The 22,908-nt window shown below is 46.6% G+C and overlaps 1 protein-coding gene across 4 annotated transcripts in view; it reads left to right on the forward strand.

The window, feature by feature from the left end:
• The window catches only part of CRCP (CGRP receptor component), a 39,406-nt gene extending 27,726 nt beyond the window's left edge, over positions 1-11,680 (forward strand). For 3 of the 4 annotated variants that reach the window (XM_008018257.3, XM_008018261.3, XM_008018259.3), the window contains 2 exons: positions 2,633-2,690; positions 9,288-11,680. In XM_008018257.3, the coding sequence (XP_008016448.2) occupies positions 2,633-2,690; positions 9,288-9,437 (208 nt within the window). In that variant the 3' untranslated portion in view covers positions 9,438-11,680. The remainder of the gene's footprint in view (positions 1-2,632; positions 2,691-9,287) is intronic. The other variant, XM_073012649.1, reaches the window with a different exon arrangement.
• Positions 11,681-22,908: the final 11,228 nt, after the last annotated feature.

A 22,908-nucleotide genomic window follows, 5' to 3' on the forward strand; every position in this document is an offset into this window, starting at 1 on the left:
TGACTCTGTTCCCTCACTCCTCCTCCCCCACCCCACCCAATCTAGGCAGTTGTAAAGTACTGTTGACTTTACCTAAGGGTGACGGGAAGCATTTCACGTGTGCTTAATGGCATGCCTGTTGCTGCTGGCCAACTTTATAACCTCACTGTCTACCTCCATTTTTTGTGGGTCTTCCAGAATCGCTGCCAGCACCAGCCAGAGCATGCCCCTCTTCCTTGGTTGCTCTCCTGTACTGACCAAGTCACACCCAGCCTGTTGATAGAGCCCTTTTTGATCTTATCCCAAATGACTCTTTCACCCCATGTCCCACCCCTCTTTAGCTGTTTCCTAAAACTCCGGGAGCTTTCTTTCCTGTGGGCATGTCCTTGTGTTGTTCCTGCCCTGGCTGTCTGTCCCTCCCATCCCTTTTGTGTTGAAAAGCCATCAGGGTCTAGTGCAAGTGTCATCTCTGTGGAGTCTCCCTTCTTGAGTCTAGAGTAAATGTTTGGGGGATTACAAGAAGTAGAACTTGACTAGAGCTGCCCTAACAATGACTGCCATTTATGGAGAAATTATTGTGGGACAGATTGCATTATGACACTTTCCATCCATTATCACATGTACACTAGAAGCAGATGGCCAAGAACAGGAGCTTTTCTGCCATTTACTAGCTTTGCAACTGTGGACAAGTTAATTACTATTTCAGTGTCAGTGAAATCTGAGGATTCAATGTACTTCCACATGGAAAACAAGCAATAAATGGTAGCGGCAGCCTCTGGGAAGATTTTTATCCCTCTTCATCCTCTCATAAGATAGTAAGTACTGTTATAGTTCCTATTTCACAGATGAGGAAACTGAGGCTCAGGGAGAGTGGGTAATTGTTCTGCTTCCCCCAACACATGGCTGCAGAAGTCGTGGCTTCTTCATGTTTTCACTCCAGAAGGTCTTTAACGCAATAAATACTTACTGAGCTGATTGGAAAGATGGATCTGCAGCCCCAGAGTCAAATTGAGAGAGAAATGTAGAAGTTGTCACCTGCACGGGGGTGGTCACTGCAGTTGTTTGATCTCCTCGAAGTTCTGTAGTCTTTCAGCGTCCACACGATTCAGCCCCGCTTTCAGCAATGAGCTGTGTCTTTCTTTGAGGCAGATGATCACTATATCTAACTGTCACTCAGATCTTTTGTTGTGAAAATTTGCATGTATTTGCCTTCTTTCTCCAGCTGGGTTAAGTGCTTTCAGGGCAGAGGGATTGTACCTTGTATTTCTGTGTATTAACTCCCACCTCTTTTTTTTTTTTTTTGAGACGGAGTCTCGCTCTGTCACCCAGGCTGGAGTGCGGTGGCGCGATCTCAGCTCACTGCAAGCTCCGCTTTCCGGGTTCACGCCATTCTCCTGCTTCAGCCTCCTGAGTAGCTGGGACTACAGGCGCCCGCCACCTCACCCGGCTAGTTTTTTGTATTTTTTGGTAGAGACAGGGTTTCACCGTGTTAGCCAGGATGGTCTCCATCTCCTGAACTCGTGATCCACCCATCTCGGCCTCCCAAAGTGCTGGGATTATAGGCTTGAGCCACCGCACCCGGCCAACTCCCACCTCTTTTAGTCCCTGTTTACTAAGATAATAGGTCAAATCTGGGAAGTATTAATCTCGAAAAGGAATTCACCCATTTCTAAGAGATGACCACACAAGATGATTTTGTGTGTTTTAATTTTTTAGTTTTAGAGATAGGGTGTGGCTCTGGGACCCAGGCTGGAGTACAGGCTAAAGCGATCCTCCTGCCTCACCCCCTTGTCCTCTGCCTTCCGTAGCTGGGACTGCAGGTAGCTGGGACGACAGGCACAACCCACCATGCCCAGCTAATTCATTTTAATTTTTTGGTAAGGTCTTTTAATGTTGCCCAGGCTGATCGGGAATGCCTGGCCTCAAGGGATCCTCCCACTTGGCCTCCCAAAGTGCTGGGATTATAGGCATGAGCCACCACACCTGGCCCAAGGTGATTTTGTTAGTTGGTACTTTCTGTAATTTGGATGAAGAAAGCATTATTTTCTTCACATTTTCCAGATAGAAATTACCATCCTGGGCCGGGCGCAGTGGCTCATGCCTGTAATCCTACCACTTTGGGAGGTCAAGGTGAGTGGATCACTTGAGATCGGGAGTTCGAGACCAGCCTGGCCAACATGATGAAACCGCGTCTCTACTAAAAACATACAAAAAATTAACTGGGCATGGTTGTGGGCACCTGTGATCCCAGTTACTTGGGAGGCTAAGGCAGGAGAATCGCCTGAACCCTGGAGGTGGAGGCTACAGTGATCCAAGATGGTGCCACTGCAAACCAGCCTGGGCAATAAGAGCGAAACTCCGTCTCAAAAAAAAAAAAGGAAAAAGAAAATGACCCTCCTGTTTTTAAAATGGTACATGCACTGCTGCTTTGTTTCCTACAATCACACCTCTGATACCCATTCGTACCCTGAGCTGGGAGTCACTCACACACACGCTCCTGTTCCCATTCTCTCGGTTTACAGTTGAAGGAACTGAGAGCCACACTCCAGTGGTTCTCCCATTTTTTATCTGACAGAGTATTCTCTGAGCAGCTCAGTCAGGACTCAGGACTTAGGGCTATGCGAGTTCTCAACGCTGTACTTTCCCTCCACAGAGCTGAGAAGCTCCAGCTGCTGAACCACCGGCCTGTGACCGCCGTGGAGATCCAGCTGGTGAGCGAAGGGCGCCTGCGCCGGGGAGGCTGCCGTGGGTCTGAGATGTAGAAAGGCTGTGGTGGACAAGCTAGGAACTGTTGTTTTTTTTTGAAGAGGCTGCCCAACCACCCCATTTTTTAAGGAAAAGGAGACCTTGCCAGTTTGATCCTAGTTAATGTGGACTTAGGGACCGTAAAACACTGGAGGAGATTTCATTCCTCCCCTAGGATTTCGGCTGATGACTTGGCGGCTCTCTGTCTCCCCTGATGTCCAGGCCATTCTGGCCATTGCTTCCCTGTAGGGGTTGTTGCCAACCAGATGTTGCATAAAAACATGAAACTCAGCATGTCTCTGGTGAACATTCTCTGCCCCCTCGCCCACCCTTCACCCCACTCTTGCTTCCTCTCCTTCTGGGTGAGGGAAGCATGTGTGCGCTGTCCCACCGGCTCCCTTCCTTGCTCATCTCCTGGCCTAGCCTCCCATGCTGGAAACCTGCAAGCCATTCTCTTCCTTTCATCTCATAGTCACGGAGTCCCCAAGTTCTGTTGCTTTTGTCTTCTGTTCTTGCTTCTCTCCCTCCTGTACTGCGTTGATTTCCGCATTATTTCTCTACACGGCTCTTGCGGTTGTCCTCTCCCCATTCTCCCTGGCTCCCCAAGTCCATCTCCTACATCACCGTCAGAGATCACATCTAAAACGATGAATGTGATCCCGTTTCCCTGCATGAAACCATTTATTTAGTGCAGCCTCATCACTTGTGGAGTCTGCTTTGCACTGAGAGCATAGGCTTTGGAACAGGAGGAGGCAGCCAGAGTAGAGGGCCTGCGATGGGGTATTAGGTCTGGGAAATGATCCAGGGAGATACCCAGGCCACCACTGGGCACGTTGTGGCCACTGCCTTCTTACTACAGGGCAGAGAGCATCGGTACGTGACAAGTGTCAAGCAGGCCATCTAACTGCCAGTTAAAAAAAAAAAAAAAAGAAGCTGTTCATTGTCTTTCTAGGGTTGTTTTTGTCCTTCAGAATGTACCCAAAATTAAATTAGAACAGTTCCTTCCATGAAGGGTGCCTTTCTCTGGGAACCTGCCTGTAGCCTAAATAGAAACCCCTTTCTCATGTGTCCTGATTATTTTCATGCTTTACGCTGTGTTGGAGTTTCAACTTAGAACTTAGAGGAGAGAAAAAACAAACAGAACAGCAAGAAACGAATCCCTGTCCCTCTGGGTTAAAGATCACATGTCATGTCTCCTCCAGCTTTAATCAGCAACATATGTTACCCATGGCTTAATGACAGGCAGAGAGAAGAGATGAGGATTAGCGTGACCTCAGCCAGAGCCTGTGGAAAGTGCTATCATTACTTGGGGGAAAATTCGCTGCTATTGAGAATGCCTGGGGTGGGCTGGGTGCAGTGGCTCATGCCTGTAATGCCAGCACTTTGGGAGGCCAAGGTGGGCGGGTCACCTGAGGTCAGGAGTTCAAAACCAGCCTGGCTCAAGTGGTGAAACCCCATCTCTACTAAAAGTACAAAAATTAGCTGGGCATGGTGGCACACACCTGTAATCCCAGCTACTCGGGAGACTGAGGCAGAATCACTTGAACCCAGGAGGCCAAGGTTGCAGTGAGCTGAGATCGCACCACTGTACTCCAGCCTGGGTGACAGAGTGAGACTCCATCTCAAAAAAAAGAGAGTGCGTGGGGTGTGCCAGACCTTGGTCCTGGCGCCTGTGATTGTCTGTCACTTTGAATGCCCTCCCCACAGTCTTGGAAGGGGGCAAGTGTCCTCTCTATTTTAGCCCAAAGGGCTGGTGAGTGGCTGATTGAGACCTTCTGATTCAGAAGCTTTACTTTGCTCCTCCAAGCTAGGTACTCGTGCTTGATAAGACGAAAGATGTGTGTGACATCTCCTAAGATGGTTTCCTTCTCCTTTCTACAAAGTATGTAGGCCTTGGTAGAAACTGCTGTTTCTCAGCAGTTGAACCATTTTACCCCCAGATTCTTCCCACTCTGGAATTTGGCTACAAAAGGTAGCAAATTGTTTACCAAGGTTTGTAGCAGTATCTCTTCTCACCAGAGAGTGAATAAGAAATGAAAGCTTTGACTGAACATGGTGGCTCACGTTCATGGTGGCTCATGGTGGGATTACAGAATCCCAGCACTTTGGGAGGCCAAGATGGGAGGATTGCTTGAGACCAGGAATTCAAAACCAGCCTGGGCAACATAGTAAGGCCCCATCTCTACGAAAAGTTAAAAAAAATTAGCCAGGTGTGGTGGCGCACACCTGTGGTCCCAGCTATTCAGGAGACTAAGGTGAGAGGATTGCTTGAACCCAGAATTTCAAGGCTGCAATTAGGTATGATAGTGCCACTGTACTCCAGCCTGGGTGACTGAGCAAGACCCTGTCTTAAAAAAAAAAAAAAAAAAATTGTAGGGCCAGGCACAGTGGCTCACACCTGTAATCCCAGTACTTTGGGAGGCCGAGGTGGGTGGATCACCTGAGGTCAGGAGTTTGTGACCAGCTTGGCCAACATGGCCCCGTCTCTACTAAATATACAAAAATTAACTGGGTGTGGTGGCATGAGCCTGTAATCCCAGCTACTCGGGAGGCTGAGGCAGGAGAATCGCTTGAACCTGGGAGGTGGCAGTTGTAGTGAGCTGAGATTGCGCTACTGCACTCCAGCCTGGGTGACGAGCGAAACTCCATCTCAAGAAAACAAAAAGAAATAAAGGTTTCACTTACAGTGGAAAGCGCAAAGGACTTGAGTGAGAAGTTCCCTATATCAACACTAGAGCCATTTTTTCTCCCTGGGTCCAGAAAACAGTCCCAGTGTCCAACATTTATTACCATTCACTTGGGAGCCAGGTGTCTTTTGGAGGCTGAAACCTCACCTCTTCAGTTACGCCTGAGCCGTGATTTGCCGTGGCCCTCTGATGACTGCCTGCTGACTCAGAGGCTCAGTGAGGAAATGAGCTGGCCACCCGGCTTAGGACTTGTCGTGCCCAGTTGTGTATTGATTTGGAATGATTTGTGAGCCTTCCGGGCTGAGGTCAGTGAATCCTGTGACCTCACAGGCCACTGTCCTGAACAGCACTACCATCTAGGCCTGTTACTAATTTCGTGATTATGAAGTCTTGACTCATATAGAGTGTTACTGCTTGTAAAACACTGTTACATATGTTCTCCTTTTGTCCTTGCTGTAGGTGTTACTTTCATTTTACATGAGAGAAAATTGAAATTTAAAAAGCCAGGTTTAGTAAACTGTTCTGGATCAAATATTTAATAGTGTACGTTGTTGCTCTTTGAGATCTTTGACTCATTTTGAGGAAAGTAGGACATTAGGTTTGGCAACTTCGAGTTGCCATTTTTGGAGATCAGCAACCCAGTTTGATGCTCCTGGGACTGAGATAATGAAAATTTGTCATTTGTGTTAACCCAGCTGTCGATACTTCGGACTTTTACATTTATTTGTCCTTATGTTCTGAACTACCTGAAATGGTTGGTATCTGAGAACCTTGAGATGGTGCTTTGAACTTTACTCTTGGAATGTTTCTCCTGTGTTGGAAAGAAAAGGTGAAGGGTCAGGCACAGCGATTCATGCCTATAATCCCAGCACTTTGGCAGGCTAATGTGGGAGGATCGCTTGAGCCCAGGAGTTCAAGACCAGCCTGGGCAAGCCCATCTCTACAAAAAATAATAAAAAATAATTAGCTGGACATGGTGCCACATAGCTATTGTCCCAGCTACTCAGGAGGCTGAGGCAGGAGGATTGCTTGAGCCCAGGAGTTTGAGGCTGCAGTAAGTGAGGACTGCGCCAGTATGCTCCACCTGGGTGACAGAGTAAGACCCACTCTCTTTGGGAAAAGAAAAGGCAGGGGTGAGGGATAATGTAGGCATTGTCGTTTACGCCAGTGATCCAAGAGGTGCTAGTAAGTGTTTTATTTCTGAAAGTTTCTTTTTGTTTATATTTCATTTAGTTTAATGCAGTGTAGGGTTTCTTCCTGTGACTGGGAACCTTAGGTTGAAAAACAAAAGGTCCTGACTATAATTAACCCTGAGGATTGGATGTTGATAAAAGGTTCGGCCGTTAGTGAATTTAGCAAAGTTTTTTTCTGCACATTCTTTCCTCAAACGGAGATCATCTTTTCTCTGGATTAAATAACCAAATCTTGGCTATTTTCCTCCTTTCTCTGCTTTATTCTTTGGGGGCAGTACATGTTAGATTACTGCTTTTTATAGACTGTAACTTTGCATGTCTAATTTTAAACATGGGTTTTTGGCTGGGCATGGTGTCTAACTCCTATAATCCCAGCACTTTGGGAGGCCGAGGCTAGTGGATCGCCTGAGGTCAGGAGTTCAAGACCAGACTAACCAACATGGAGAAACCCTGTCTCTACTAAAAATACAAAACTATCCGGGCGTGGTGGTGCATGCCTGTAATTCCAGCTACTAGGGAGCCGAGATCACCCCATTGCACTCCAGCCTGGGCAACAAGAGTTAAACTCTGTCTCAAAAAAAAAAGGGGGGGTGGGGGTTGAAGATTGTTTTTTTCTCCGAAGAGAATTTACATTTTCCTGAGCCATGGAATCTTTAGAAAATGGTCATTTTATTTCACAGCGTCATAGGAAGTAGCTCCCATTGATTTGCTCAGGATCCCCCCGCCCCATCCTGGGACACCAGAATTATTATCTAGTTGCAGAAACACTTTTGGGCTGAAGTGAGTGGAGAGACCAGGGTTTTGCCAGGAGTTCGTGGTGTGACCTTGGGCATGTCACATGACTTCCTGAACTGTGCTGTTGTCTGTAAAGTGAGGTGGTCAGACTGGGATCCTCTCCAGGATTGCAGGCCTGTCCTATTACCTTGTTTTACTTCAGTCTGCCAGGATTTCTTTCTGGAACTCCCTGTGGTTCCATTTGCCGAATTTCAGAGATTGCTGTGGGGAATGCTGTGGAATAGGACCTGGCCACCTTGAGCTGAGAAAGGTGTTTGTGATCGATGGTTGATGCCACCAAGCAAACAGGGTTAAGTAACTTGACTGCCTGCATGCTGCTTTTAAAAAGGCAGCTGACGACCTAATTCTGCTTAGAATTAGGGGCTCAGGCTGTGGGTATCATCTCTAGATTCAGATTTCTGGGACCACATCAGAAACCAGGTTTTGCGTGGACCTTTGATGGGCAGTGTGGTGTGGAGTGTGGGGAACTGTGGGTTTTAGACTAGGCAGGCCTGGCTAGGGATTCCAGTTCTACCTCTTGGCAGCATTGCTGAGAGGATGAAAGGAAATGCTGGACGGGAAGTGCAAGATGCACCTCCAGGCACACGAGAGGCCTCCCCACAGGGCTGTTGCTAGTGGGAGTGAGGATTAGAAGAAGGCTCCAGCCGGGCACAGTGGCTTAAGCCTGTAATCCCAGCACTTTGGGAGGCCGAGACGGGCGGATCACGAGGTCAGGAGATCGAGACCATCCTGGCTAACATGGTGAAACCCCGTCTCTACTAAAAAAATACAAAAAACTAGCCGGGCTTGGCGGCGGACGCCTGTAGTCCCAGCTACTCCGGAGGCTGAGGCAGGAGAATGGTGTGAACCCGGGAGCAGTGAGCTGAGATCCGGCCACTGCACTCTAGCCTGGGCGATAAAGCGAGACTCCGTCTCAAAAAAAAAAAAAAAAAAAAAAAGAAGGCTCCAAACCATTTGGCACATAGTGGGCATCATCAACTATGTTGATGTTCATTAAATTACAGCTGTGTGCCGGGCACGGTGGCTCACACTGTAATCCCAGCGTTTTGGGAGGCCAAGGTGGGTGGATCACGAGGTCAAGATATTGAGACCATCCTGGCCAACATGGTGAAACCCCGTCTCTACTAAAAATACAAACAGTTAACTGGGCGTGGTGGCTCGCGCCTGTAGTCCCAGCGACTCGGGAGACTGAGGCTGGAGAATTGCTGGAACCTGAGAGGCGGAGGTTGCAGTGAGCCAAGATCGTGCCACTGCACTCCAACCTGGCACAGAGCAAGACTCCATCCCAAAAAAAAAAAAAAAAAAACAAATTACAGATGTGCTTGTGAAATATAAAAGTACATAAAGTGCCATATAACTTCTCAGAGATGCATATGCAACCTGTTGACTTCTCTCTGTGCGTGTCGGTGCTTGTATAACTGTTAGCGTTTTCCTTTTTTTTTTTTTTTTTTGAGAGTTGATCTTGCTTTGTCACCCAGGTTGGAGTGCTTGGCTCAACCTGGGCTCAAGTGATCCTCCCACTTCAGACCCCCGAGTAGCTGGGACTACTGGCGCACACCACCATGCCTGGCTTATTATTAATATTTTTTTTTTTTAAGAGATGGGGTTCCTCTATGCTGCCCAGGCCGGGGGTTTTCCTTTTCTTTAAAAAAAAATGCTATCCTACAACTCAGTTTTTACTGACCCATTTTGATCAGTCGCATTGGCTCAGTCCAGGATGTGAGTTGGCTGCACCCTTCCATCTGGAAGATAGAGAAGACTCACGAGGACCCAGGCCGTGAGATCTGGGTGCCAGGAGGCCGGGCTGAGACTGTGAGCACAGTGGGCAGGGCTGCCCAGGACTGTGAGTTTCATTTGTAACCCTGGAGGATTTTCTTTCCTTCTGCAGATGGTGGAAGAGAGTGAAGAGCGGCTCACGGAGGAGCAGATTGAAGCTCTTCTCCACACCGTCACCAGCATTCTGCCTGCAGGGCCAGAGGCTGAGCAGAAGAAGAAGACCAACAGCGACGTGGCAATGGACGAAGAGGACCCAGCGTAGAAGAGCACAGCTGGCCCTGGCGTTTCATGAAGTCAGAACGCCCAGCAGCTGTTTCCTGGATGTTGAGAGGATTGTTTATTTGATTATACCCTCTATCCCGGCAGGCCTGGCTTCGTGGTTAGTTGGGTAATCACAAAAATAAGCTAAAAAGAAATATTTGTGCCTTGGGGAGAAGAAACATGGTGAAGACAGGCTGAGGTTGTCAGGGCAGAGAGCTGAAGGTGGGGACAGTGACCGTGGACCCCTCTGTGCTTGAAAGATTTCCTCCACGGCCTTTGCCCCAGTTGTGGGGAGGTCTCTATACACAGCGGGGAAAATGCTTGTGTCTTCTTTGGTGGGCCATGTCCTAATTAGTTTCATCTGCTTCCCTGGGAACTTACTAAACAGGGGCTCAGAGCACTGTTGGGAATCTGGTTAGAGCCCCAGAGAGTTACTCTAAGTTAAAATGAGTCACTGACCTTGGCTCACCTTAGAGGAATTTCCTCGAGAACAACAGAGATAAGAAAAGAACCGGCCTGGCCAATCCTTCAACAGCTCTAGAGCCCCTTTTCTCTGCTGGCAGGGGCTTTGTTTACCAGCTCACTGTTTAGGCTAAATGTTAGGGACCAGATCACTGCAGTTGAAAACAGGCACTCCAGGCTTAGTGACAGTGGCAGCAGAAACAATGTTGGCTGCCTTCCTGACCACCCCACTTTCCTGCCCTGAGACAGCAGCCCAGGGCAGGTGATTCATATTGAGACCAGGTGAGCCTCATTTGCACAACAGTCAAATTGTTTGCTCCTTTAAAAAGGACACAATTAGCCTGGCCCGGTGGCTTCTGCTTATAATCCCAGCACTTTGGGAGGCCAAGGCAGGAGGATCACCTGAGGTCAGGAGTTTGAGACCAGCCTGACCAACATGGAGAAACCCTATCTCTACTAAAAAAAAATACAAAATTAGCCGGGCGTGATGGTGCATGCCTGTAATCGCAGCTATTCGGGAGGCAGAGGCAGGAGGATCACTTGAACCTGGGAGGCGGAGGTTGCAGTGAGCTGAGATTGCACTATTGCACTCCAGCCTTGGCAACAAGAGGGAAACTTCATCTCAAAAAAAAAAAAAAATAAGATTATTACCATGTGAAAACCTTTTTAATATTCAGGAATTCAGGATTTGGAAAGTGTAGTTGCCCCAGGCATGTGGTTGTTGCCTTAGGTCCTGCGAATATTGCCGAAAATTGGGTTTTCCACATTCACTATCTTCCCTGTTTTAGGGAAGAAAATGATCGTAGACATTCGATTTTCCAAATTGGTAGTCTTTCATTTTCAATGCTAATGGGATTACTTCTCTGCCAACCCTCCTGCCCATCCATCCATCCCACTCCTCAGGCAATTGATTGCAGTTCCGTGTATCTTAACCTTACCATCTGAGATTCAGCTGAAATCTGTTTATAGGCAACATTGAAAGTACCAGATTAGGGTCAGGTGTGGTGGCCCACACCTGTAATCCCCAGCACTTTGGGAGGTGGAGGCGGGTGGATCATGAGGTCAGGAGTTCAAGACCAGCCTGGCCAACATAGTGAAACCCCTTCGCCACTAAGGATATAAAAAAATTAGCCGAGTGTGGTGGTGCATGCCTGTGATCCCAGCTACTCAGGAGGCTGAGGCAGGGGAATCGCTTGAACCCGGGAGGCAGAGGTTGCAGTGAGCCAAGATCGCACATTGCACTCCAGCCTGGCCAACAGGGCGAGACTCCATCTCAAAAAAACGGAAGTACCAGATTGTACTTGTAAATCTCTCTAGGGTATTGGGAATTTTACTGGGAGCTGTTGATTTATTTCTCAGGGCATATGTGTGCTGTGTGCCGATCTGTCTCATTATTGTCTCTCTTTTTTTTTTTTTTTTTGGAGACAGTCTCGCTGTATCACCCAGGAGTGCAGTGGCACGATCTCAGCTCATTGCAACCTCTCCCTCCCAGATTCAAGCGATTCTGGTGCCTCAGCCTCCTGAGTAGCTGGGACTACAGGCATGCGCCACTATACCCTGCTAATATCTGTATTTTTAGTAGAGATAGGGTTTTGCCATATTGGTCAGGCTGGTCATAATGTCTCTTTTTAACACTGAATATGCTAGGTGGTTTTTCTTGATGGATTTAGGGTTAACCTAGTTAATAATAAATTGTTTCCAGGTAATTATCAAGTTTTGTCATCTTATAAATCTGAAGAGTTAATATTGTCATGGATACAAATAAAGTGAAATCTGACTGAAGCTAAAATGTGTGATTTTTTTCTTAAAAAACTGACTTTATTTAGATCTACATTTTTAATTGGATTTCAAGAAAAGTTTAAGTTTCTATATTTGAGACCTGAATTTAGCCTCAGTTTTTTGTTAAACCAGGTTCTGGAAGACTTAATTTTATAAAAAATGCACTTATAGGCCGGGCGCGGTGGCTCAAGCCTGTAATCCCAGCACTTTGGGAGGCCGAGACGGGCGGATCACGAGGTCAGGAGATCGAGACCATCCTGGCTAACATGGTGAAACCCCGTCTCTACTAAAAATACAAAAAAATAAGCCGGGCAACGTGGCGGGCGCCTGTAGTCCCAGCTGCTCGGGAGGCTGAGGCAGGAGAATTGCGCGAACCCGGGAGGCGGAGCTTGCAGTGAGCTGAGATGGGGCCACTGCACTCCAGCCTGGGTGACAGAGCGAGACTCCGTCTCAAAAAAAAAAAAAAAAAAAAGAAATGCACTTATAGTCCGTGTAATTTTCCTACCACATTAATAGTAAATGTTTCAGAAATAAAAATTGACCAGGCTCAGTGGCTCACGCCTGTAATCCCAGCACTTTGGGAGGCCAAGGGGGGTGGATCACGAGGTCAGGAATTCAAGACCAGCGTGGCCAACATGGCGAAACCCCATCTCTACTAAAAATGCAAAAATTAGCCAGGCGTGGTGGCAGGTGCCTGTAATCCCAGCTACTTGGGAGGTTGAGGCAGGAGAATTGCTTGAATCAGGGAGGCGGAGGTTTCAGTGAGCCAAGATCGTGCCACTGTACTCCAGCCTGGGTAGCACAGTGAGACTCCGTCTCAAAAAAAAAAAAAAAAAAATTAAAACAACTGAATTCATGGAGGTAGAGATTTGAAGAATGGTTATCAGAGGCTAGGAAGGGTAGTGGGGGTTGGGAGGGATGGCTAATGGATACAACAATATAATTAGAAGGAATAAGATCTAGTATTTGATAGCACAACAGGGTGACTACAATCAACAATGATTTATTGTACTTTGTTTTTGTTTGTTTTTTGAGACGATCTCATTCTGTCACCCAGGTTGGAGTGCAGTGGCAAAGTCTCAGCTCATGGCAGCCTCCACCTGGGCTCAAACAATCCTCCCACCTCAGCCTCCTGAGTAGCTGGGACCACAGGTGTGCGCCACCACACCAGGCTAATTTTTTGTATTTTTAGTAGAGACGGGGTTTTATCTCATTGCCCAAGCTGGTCTCAAACTCCTGAGCACAAGCAATACGCTTGCCTTGGCCACCCAAAGTGCTGGGATTACATGCGTGAGCTACTGTGCCCAGCCTCAATTTAAAAATAAAGAGCCTAATTGCATTGTTTGTAACACAAAGAATAAATGCTTGAGGGGATGGATACCCCCTTTACTCTGTGATTACTATGCATTGCATGCCTGTATCAAAGTATCCCGTAAATATATACACCTACTATCTACCCACAAAAATTAAAAAAAAAAAATGGCCAGGCATGGTTGCTGATGCCTGTAATCCCAGAACTTTGGGAGGACGAGCTGGGTGGATCACCTGAGGTCAGGAGTTCGAGACCAGCCAGGCGAACATGGTGAAACCCCATCTCTGCTAAAAATACAAAAATTATCCAGTTGTGGTGGTGGGCACCTGTAGTCCCAGCTACTCAGAAGGCTGAGGCACGAGAATCACTTGAACCCGGGTGGCAGAGGTTGCAGTGAATTGAAATAGCGCAACTGCACTCCAGCCTGGGTGACAAAGCGAGGCTGTGTCTCAAAATAATTAAAATTTAAAAATTTAAAAGTAAGAATAACTTAAAGTATAATGAGATTTTTTTGTTTATTTGTTTTTGTTTTTGAGACCAAGTCTCGCTCTGTCACCCAGGCTGGACTGTAGTGGTACCATCTCAGCTCACTGCAACCTCTGCTCCCAGGTTCTAAGCAACTCTTCCGCCTCAGCTCCAGAGTAGCTGGGATTACAGACATGCGCCATCATACCCGGCTTTTTTTTTTTTTTTTTTTAAGTAGAGATGGGGTTTCACCATGTTGGCCAGGCTGGTCTTGAACTCCTGACCTAAGGTGATTCACCTGCCTCGGCCTGCCAAAGTGCTGGGATTACAGGTATGAGCCACCGCACCCACCCTACATTGCTTGTAACACAAAGGATAAGTGCTTGAAGGGATGGATACCCCATTTTCTATGATGTGATTATTACACATTGCATGACTATCAAAGCATCTCATGTAACCCATAAATAATACACCTATGTACCCACAAAAATTAAAAAACAACAAAAAACCCCACACCACTACCTCACTGATGCCATAATGTTTAACCATGCTTTTCACTTAAAGAATTCCAGGAAATAGGCCAGGTGTGTGGCTCACGCCTGTAATTCCAGCACTTTGGGAGGCCAAGGTGGGTGGATCACCTGTCACCTGAATTCAGGAGTTCGAGACCAGCCTGGGCAACATGGCAAAATCCTGTCTCTACTAAAAATACAAAAAATTAGCTGAGCGTGGTGGCACGCGTTTGTAGTCCCAGCTACTCTGGAGGCTGAGTCACGAGAATTGCTTGAATTCGGGAAGTGGAGGTTGCAGTGAGCCAAGATCGTGCCACTGCTCTCCAGCCTAGGGGACAGAGTGGGACTGTCTCAAAAAAAAAAAAAAAAAAAAAAAAATTCTAGGAACTGGCCATAGAAGATCTAAATATCAAACCAAGGCTGCGGAGAGTTCCACCTCAGAAAGAAATGCTGAGTAATTGATTTACAGCCCTTTTGTCGCCGGCCAGGCCACCAAATGGCCCTTACCCAAGATTGCAACCAGACATGCTTGGCTTGCATGCCTCGCCCATCATGTGCTACCAGCTCAGCCTGCAAACCTTACCCCTGATGCCAATTCCCACACTTTGCCTAATAAAAAAATACTGACTTTTTTCAGAGAGTCAGCTGGAGCATCCTTGTACTGGGGCGCTAGCCCCAAAATAAAAGCCTTGTCTGGGGCCGGGTGTGGTGGCTCATGCCTGTAATTCCAGCACTTGGAGGATGAGGCAGGTGGCTCACCTGAGGTCAGGAGTTCGAGACCAGCCTGGTTAGCATAGTGAAACCCTGTCTCTTCAAAAATACCAAAATTAGCCGGGTGCAGTGGTATAGCCTGTAGTCCCAGCTACTCAGGAGGCTGAGGCATGAGAATGACTGGAACATAGGAGATGGAGGTTGCAGTGAGCTGAGATCACACCATTGCACTCCAGCCAGGGTGACAAAGTGAGACTCCATCTAAAAAAAAAAAAAAGAAAAAGAAAAAGAAAAAATTAACAAGGGGACCAGCAGATTTCCCAGACAAGGTTTTTGTTTTGTTTTGTTTTGTTTTGTTTGAGACAGAGTCTTGCTCAGTCTCCCAGGCTGGAGTGCAGTGGCACGATCTGGGCTCACTGCAAGCTCTGCCTCCTGGGTTCACGCCATTCTCCTGCCTCAGCCTCCCGAGTAGCTGGGACTACAGGCGCCCGCCACGTCGCCTGGCTAAGTTTTTGTATTTTTTTAAGTAGAGGTGGGGTTTTACCATGTTAGCCAGGATGGTCTCGATTTCCGGACCTCATGATCCACCCGCCTCGGCCTCCCAAAGTGCTGGGATTACAGGTGTGAGCCACCTCACCCAGCCTTGTTTTGTTTTTTAAGGTGAAGTCTTGCTCTGTTGCCCAGGCTGGAGTGCACTGGTGTGATCTCAGCTCACTACTGCAACCTTCACCTCCTGGGTTCAAGCAATTCCCTTCCCTTAGCCTCCCAAGTAGCTAGGAGTAGCATGCACCACCACATCCGGCTAATTTTTGTATTTTTAGTAGAGATAGGGTTTCTCCATGTTGGCAAGGTTTTCTCAAACTCCTGACCTCAAATGATCTGCCCGCCTCAGCCTCCCAAAATGCTCCCAAAGTTACAGGCATGAGCCACCTCACCCGGCATGATTTAGATAAGACTTTGAATTTAGACTTTTAAGGGTGATGCTGAAAAAAGTTAAGACTTCTTGGGATTATTGGGATGGAATTTAATGAAGGTATTTTGGATGTGAGAAGGATACGGATTTCGGGGAGCAAGGGGAGAGTGCTATGGTTTGAATGTTTTTCTCTCCTCCAAAAATTTATGTTGAAATGTAATCCCCATTGCCATAGGATTGGGAGGTGGGGCCTAATGGGAGGTCATGAGGGCTCTGCCCTCTTTAATGGGTTAATACCACTGTATAAAGGACCTGCTGCCATGTGAGGACAGACATTTCATCCCTTTGTACCCTCTGCCTTCTGCCATGTGAGGACACAGCAAGAAAGCCCTTATCACACCAGATGCGGGCACCTTCCTCTTGGACTTTGAAGTCTCCAGAACTGTGAGAAATACATTTCTGTTCTCTATAAAGTACCCAGTCTGTAATATTCTGTAATAGCAGCACAAAATGGACCAAGACATTTCGCTTTCTCCTCAGGTGGATCCCAAGACACAAAAAATGTCCTGCTAATTAGTGAAGGAGTTTCCTTGGCACAGACCCAATATGCAAAGAAGTGGCTGCCTTTTCAAACGCCTACTTTCCAACAACAACAAAAATCACAAAGCATATTTAAAAAAAGGTAACATGGACTCTTTCAAGGAAGAAAATGAAGTGGCAGAAATTATATCTGAAGAGGCCGGGCGCACTGGCTCATGCCTGTAATCCCAACACTTTGGGAGGCCGAGGCGGGCAAATCACTTGAGGTCAGGAGTTTTGAGACCAGCCTGGCCAACATGGTGAAACTCCATCTCTACTAAAAATACAAAAATGAGCTGGGCATCGTGGTGGGCACCTGTAATCCCAGCTACTCAAGAAGCTGAGGCAGGAGAATCACTTGAACCCGGGAGGCGGAGGTTGCAGTGAGTTGAGATCGCACCACTGCACTCCATCCAGCCTGAGTAACAGAGTGAGACTCCATCTCAAAAAAAGAAAATAAAGAAATTATTCCTGAAGAGACACAGGTACCAGACTTACTAGACAAAGAGCTTAAAACAAAACCATCTTAAATATGCTTGAATAGTTAAAGAAAAACATGGACAAAGAAGTAAAGGAAATCAGCAAAATTATATATGTATAAAATGAGAATATCAATAAAGAGATAGAAATTATAAAAAGGACCAAAACAAAAATTCTAGAGATGAAAAATACAATAAACTGAAAAATTCAGTAGAGTCAATGGAAGGATCAAGCAGGCAGAAGAGAGAATTAACAAACTTGAAGAAAGTACATTTGAAATTACTTCGTCTGAGGAGCAAACAGAAAAGAACAAACAGGCCGGGCATGTTACAGGCTCACACCTGTAACACCAGCTCTTTGGGAGACTGAGGCTGGAAGATCATCTGAGGTCAGCAGTTCGAGACCTGGCCAACATGGTGAAACCCCATCTCTACTAAAAATACAAAAATTAGCTGGGCGTGGTGGCAGGCGCCTGTAATTCCAGCCACTCTGGAGGCTGAGGCAAGAGAATCGCTCAAACCCAGAAGGCAGAGGCTGCAGTGAGCTGAGATCGTGGCACTGTACTCCAGCCTGGGCGACAGAGCAAGACTCTGTCTCAAAGGGAAAAAAGAAAAGAGAAAACAAAGGTGACTGCATCCAAAGGGACTAGGAGACACCATCAAGAGGACCAAGATACACATTATGCAGTTCAGCAAAGGAGAAGAGAAAGAGGGAGGGACAGAGATTATTTGCAAAAATGGTCAAAAACTACCCCAAATTGGAGAAAGACATGAAACTACAAATCAAAGCACCTCAATGAACTCCAATAGAATTAACCAAAAACAGATCCACACCAAGACACATTATCATCAAACTGACAAGTGACAAAAAATCTTGAAAGCAGCAGCCAAAAAAAAAAAAAAAAAAAAAAAGTTAGCTGGGTACAGTTGCTCACACCTGTAATCCCAGCACTTTCGGAGGTCAAGGGATGTGGATCACCAGAGATCAGGAGTTCTAGACCAGCCTGGCCAACATGGCAAAACCCCGTCTCTACTAAAAATACAAAAAATTAGCCAAGTGTGGTGGCGAGCACCTGTAATCCTAGCTACTTGGGAGGCTGAGGCAGGATAATCGCTTGAACCCAGGAGATGGAGATTGCAGTGAGCAGAGATTGCACCACTGCACTCCAGCATGGGCAACAGAGTGAGACTCTGTCTCAAAAAAAAAAAAAAAAAAAAAGCAAAAAATGTTGCTTGTCATGTACAAGGATTTCTCAATAAGATTGTCATTGATTTCTCAGCAGAAACTGTGGAGTCCAGAAGGGGGTGTGGTGATAGATGTAGCATGCTGGGTGGGTGGGGGGAAACCTGTCAACTGAGAATTCTATACATGTAAAAGTGTCCTTTAGTTACTATTAAAAATAAAGTAACTAAGATCCCAGAAATCACAAGTGTTGGAAAGGATATGGAGAAAGTGGAACTCTTGTGCACTGTTGCTGGCAATTTAAAATGATGCAGCTACTATGGAAAACAGTGTGGCAATTCCTCAAAAAATTAAAAATAGAATTATACAATGTAGCAATTCCATATCTTTGTACATAGCTGGCCCTCTGTATCCATGTTTTTTTGTTTTGTTTTGTTTTGTTTTGTTTTGTTTTGTTGAGATGGAGTCTCTGTTGTCCAGGCTGGAGTGCAGTTGCACCATCTCAGCTCACTGCAACCTCTGCCTCCCAGGTTCAAGTAATTCTTGTGCCTCGGCCAAGCACGGTGGCTCACGCCCGTAATCCCAGAACTTTGGGAGGCTGAGGCGGGCGGATCATGAGGTCAGGAGATCCAGACCATCCTGGCTAACACGGTGAAACCCCGTCTCTACTAAAAATACAAAAAATTAGCCAGGCGTGGTGGCGGGCACCTGTAGTCCCAGCTACTTGGGAGGCTGAGGCAGGAGAATGGCGAGAACCTGGGAGGCGGAGCTTGCAGTGAGCTGAGATTGCACCACTGCATTCCAGCGTGGGGGACAGAGCAAGACTCCTTCTCAAAAAAAAAAGAAAGAAATTCTTGTGCCTCAGCCTCCTAAGTAGCTAGGATTACAGAAGTGCACCACCATGCCCAGCTGATTTTCGTATTTTTAGTAGAGACAGGGTTTCACATGTTGGACAGGCTGTCTCGACTCCTGAGCTCAGGTGATCCACCCACTTTGGCCTCCCAAAGTGCTGGGATTACAGGTGTGAACCACCACGCCCGGCCTGTATCCATGGGTTCTGCATGTTGATTCAACCAACTACACATAGACATTGTAGTTAGGCCTATGATGATTGTGTCTGTTCTGAAGATGTACATACCTTTTCTTCTATCATTATTCCCTAAACAATACAGTATAACAACTATTTACACAACATTTACATTGTATTGGGTATTACAAGTAATCTAGAGATGATTTAACGTATATAAGAGGGCCAGGCGCAGTAGCTCACACCTGTAATCCTAGCACTTTGGGAGGCTGAGGCAGGCGGATCACGAGGTCAGGAGATCAAGACCATCCTGGCTAACATGGTGAAACCCCGTCTCTACGAAAAACACAAAAAATTAGCCAGGTGTGGTGGTGGGCGCCTGTAGTCCCAGCTATTCGGGAGGCTGAGGCAGGAGAAAGACGTGAACCCAGGAGGCGGAGCTTGCAGTGAGCCAATATCGCGCCACTGCGCTCCACCCTGGGTGACAGAGCGAGACTCTATCTCACAAATAAATAAATAAAATAAAGTATACAAGAGGATATGCATAGATTATATGCAAATACCACCTCATTTTAAATAAATGACTTGAGCATCTGTGGATTATGGTATCCTCAATGTATCCTAGAACCAATCCCCTGTGGATACTCAGGGATGACTGTATACACAAAATAATTGAAAGCAAGGTCTTGAAAAAATATTTGTACACCCATGTTCACAGCAGTCTTATTCATGGTAGCAAAAAATGGAAACAGTCTGGGCGCAGTGGCTCACACCAGTCATCCCAGCACTTTGGGAGGCCGAAGCCGGTGGATCACTTGAGATCAGGATTTCGAGACCAGCCTGGCCAACATGGTGAAATCCTGTCTCTACCAAAACAACAACAACAACAACAAAAATTAGCCCAGCATGGTGGCACATGCCTGTAATCCTAGCTACTCGGGGAGCTGAGGCAGGACAATCACCTGAACCCAGGAGGTGGCGGTTGCAGTGAATGGAGATCACACCACTGCTCTCCAGCCTGGGCAACAGAGTGAGACTCTGTCTCCAAAAAAAAAACCACACACACACACGATATGGAAACAATCAGTATTCATTAATGAATAAATGGATAAGCCAAATGTGGCATATACATACAATGAATATTATTCAGCCTTAAAAAACAAAACAATTTTCAGACATTACGATATGGATGACCCTTAGTGATATTATGCTAGATGAAATAAGCCAGTTACACACAAAAAATACTGTATGATTCCACTTATACAAGGTACTTAGCATAGTCAAAATCATAGAGACAGAAGGTAAAATAGCGGTCTCCAGGGAGTGGGTGAAGAGGGGATTGGAAGTTATTGTTTAATAGGTGTATGTTTTTTGTTTTACGAGATGAAAAGAGTTGCGGAGATGGATGGTAGTGATGGTTTACAACATTTTAAATATATTTAATGTCACTGGACTGTACACTTAAAAACCATTAAGGCAGGGTGTGGTGGCTCACGCCTATGATCCCAGCACTTTGGGAGGCCAAGGTGGAAGGATCACTTGAACCCAGAAGTTCCAGACCAGCCTGGGAAACATGGTCAGACTTCATCTCTACAAAAATTAAAAAATAAAAAATAAAAAAAAATAGGCCAGGCGCGATGGCTCACACCTGTAATCCCAGCACTTTGGGAGGCTGAGGCGGGCGGATCATGAGGTCAGGAGATCGAGACCATCCTGGCTAACACAGTGAAACCCCGTCTCTACTAAAAACACAAAAAAATTAGCCGGGCGTGGTGGCGGGCGCCTATAGTCCCAGCTACTCGGGAGGCTGAGGCAGGAGAATGGTGTGAACCTGGGAGGCGAAGCTTACAGTGAGCAGAGATTGCACCACTGCACTCCAGCCTGGGCGACAGAGCAGACTCTGTCTCAAAATAAATAAATAAATAAATAAATAAATAAATAAATAATAGCTGGTTATGTTGGCATGTGCCTGTAGTCTCAGCTACTCAGGAGGCTGAGGCAGGAGAACTGCTTGAGCCCAGGAAGTCAAGACTGCAGTGAGCTGTGTTGGCACCACTGCACTCCAGCGTAGGCAACAGAGAGAGACCCTGTCTCAAAAATTAAAAAAAAAAAAACAGAAAAACCATTAGGCCAGGCGCAATGGCTCATGCCTGTAATCCTAGCACTTTGGGAGACCGAGGTGGGTGGATCACCTGAAGTCAGGAGTTCAAGACCAGCGTGGCCAACATGGCGAAACCCTGTCTCTACTAAAATTACAAAATTTAGCCAGGCCTGGTGGCGGGCGCCTGCAATCCCAGTTACTTGGGAGCTGAGGCACAAGAATTGCTTGAACCCAGGAGGCGGAGTTTGCAGTGAGCCAAGACTGCCACTGCACTCCAGCCTGGACAACAAAAGCAAGACTTCGTCTCATTAAAAAAAAAAAAAAAAAAAAAAAAAAATTAAATAAAAATGGTTTAAGGCATGTGAAATACAAAGATAATTTAGATATCTCTGTTTTATCTTGTTTTGTTTTGAGACAGAGTCACTCTGTTGCCCAGGCTGGAATGTAGTGGTGTGATCTCAGCTCACCACAACCTCCACCTCCCAGGTTCAAACAACTCTTGTGCCTCAGCCTCCCGATAGCTGAGACTACAGGTGTGCACTACCATGCCCGGCTAATTTTTGTATTTTTAGTAGAGTCAGGTTTTGCCATGTTGGCCATGCTGGTCTCGAACTCCAGGCCTCAAGTGATCCTCCCACCTCGGCCCCCCAAAGTGCTGGGATTACAGGCATGAGCCACTGCACCTGTCCATCAGCAAAACAGTTATGTTGGAAACCTCACCCTTAGTATCTCAGATGTGACCTTATTTGGAGACGGTTTTTTACAGCGATAATCAAGTTGAAATTAGGTCATTTGGGTGAGCCATAGTCCAATATGACTGTTGTCCTTATAAAAAGGGGAAATTTGGACACAGACACACACATAGAGAGATGATGTGAAGAGACACATGAGAAGACAGCCAACTGCAAACCAAGGAGAGGGGTCTGGAACAGAGCTCTCAGAAGGAACAAACCTGGCTCCCCACCTGTGATCCCAGCACTTTGGGAGGCGAGGCAGGTAGGAGACCTGAGCTCAGGAGTTTGAGAACAGCTTGGGCAACGTGGCAAAACCCCATCTCTATAAAAAAAAAATCCAAAACTTAGCTGTGCATGGTGATGTGCAACTGTAGTCCCAGCTACTCAGGAGGCTGAGGTGGGAGGATTGCTTGAGCCCAGGAGGTGGGGGTTGCAGTGAGCCGAGATTGGACCACTACACTCCAGCCTGGGTGACAGAGTGAGACCCTGTCTCAAAAAAAAAAAAAAAAAAAAAAAAAGAACCCTGTCATTACCTCTAGCTTTTGGACTGTGAGACAATACATTTTTCATATTGAGAAAACGAAAAAAAAAAAAAAAAAAACTAAGCATTTAACTCTAACCTTCTAGGTCATTCACCATTTGGCTTCCAATAACATTTCCAACTTTAAGTCTCTTTCGTGACTGAGTGCAGTGGCTCACGCCTGTAATCCCAGCACTTTTGGTGCCTGAAGCCAGAGGATCACTTGAGGTCAGGAATTCGAGACCAGGCTAGGCAACAAAGTGATTCCCCATCTCTATAAAAAAATTCTTTAGGCCAGGCACAGTGACTCACGCCTGTAATCCCAGCACTTTGGGAGGCCGAGATGGGTGGATCACCTGAAGTCAGGAGTTCAAGACCAGCCTGGCCAACATGGCAAAACCCCATTGCTACTAAAAATACAGAAAGTAGCCAGGCATGGTGGTGCACACCTGTAGTCCCAGCTACTGGGGAGGCTGAAGCAGGAGAATCACTTGAACCGGGAGGGGGAGGTTGCAGTGAGCTGAGATTGTGCTATTGCACTCCAGCCTGGGTGACAGAGCGTGATTCCAACACACACACACACACACAAAACTTTAAATTATCTGGCATGGTGGCACACGTCTGTAGTCCCAGCTACTCAGGAGGCTCAGGTGGGAGAATTGTTTGAGCTCGGGAGGTCCAGGCTGCAGTGAACC

The sequence above is a fragment of the Chlorocebus sabaeus genome, chromosome 28 (assembly GCF_047675955.1).
Source record: "Chlorocebus sabaeus isolate Y175 chromosome 28, mChlSab1.0.hap1, whole genome shotgun sequence".
Taxonomy (NCBI): domain Eukaryota; kingdom Metazoa; phylum Chordata; class Mammalia; order Primates; family Cercopithecidae; genus Chlorocebus; species Chlorocebus sabaeus.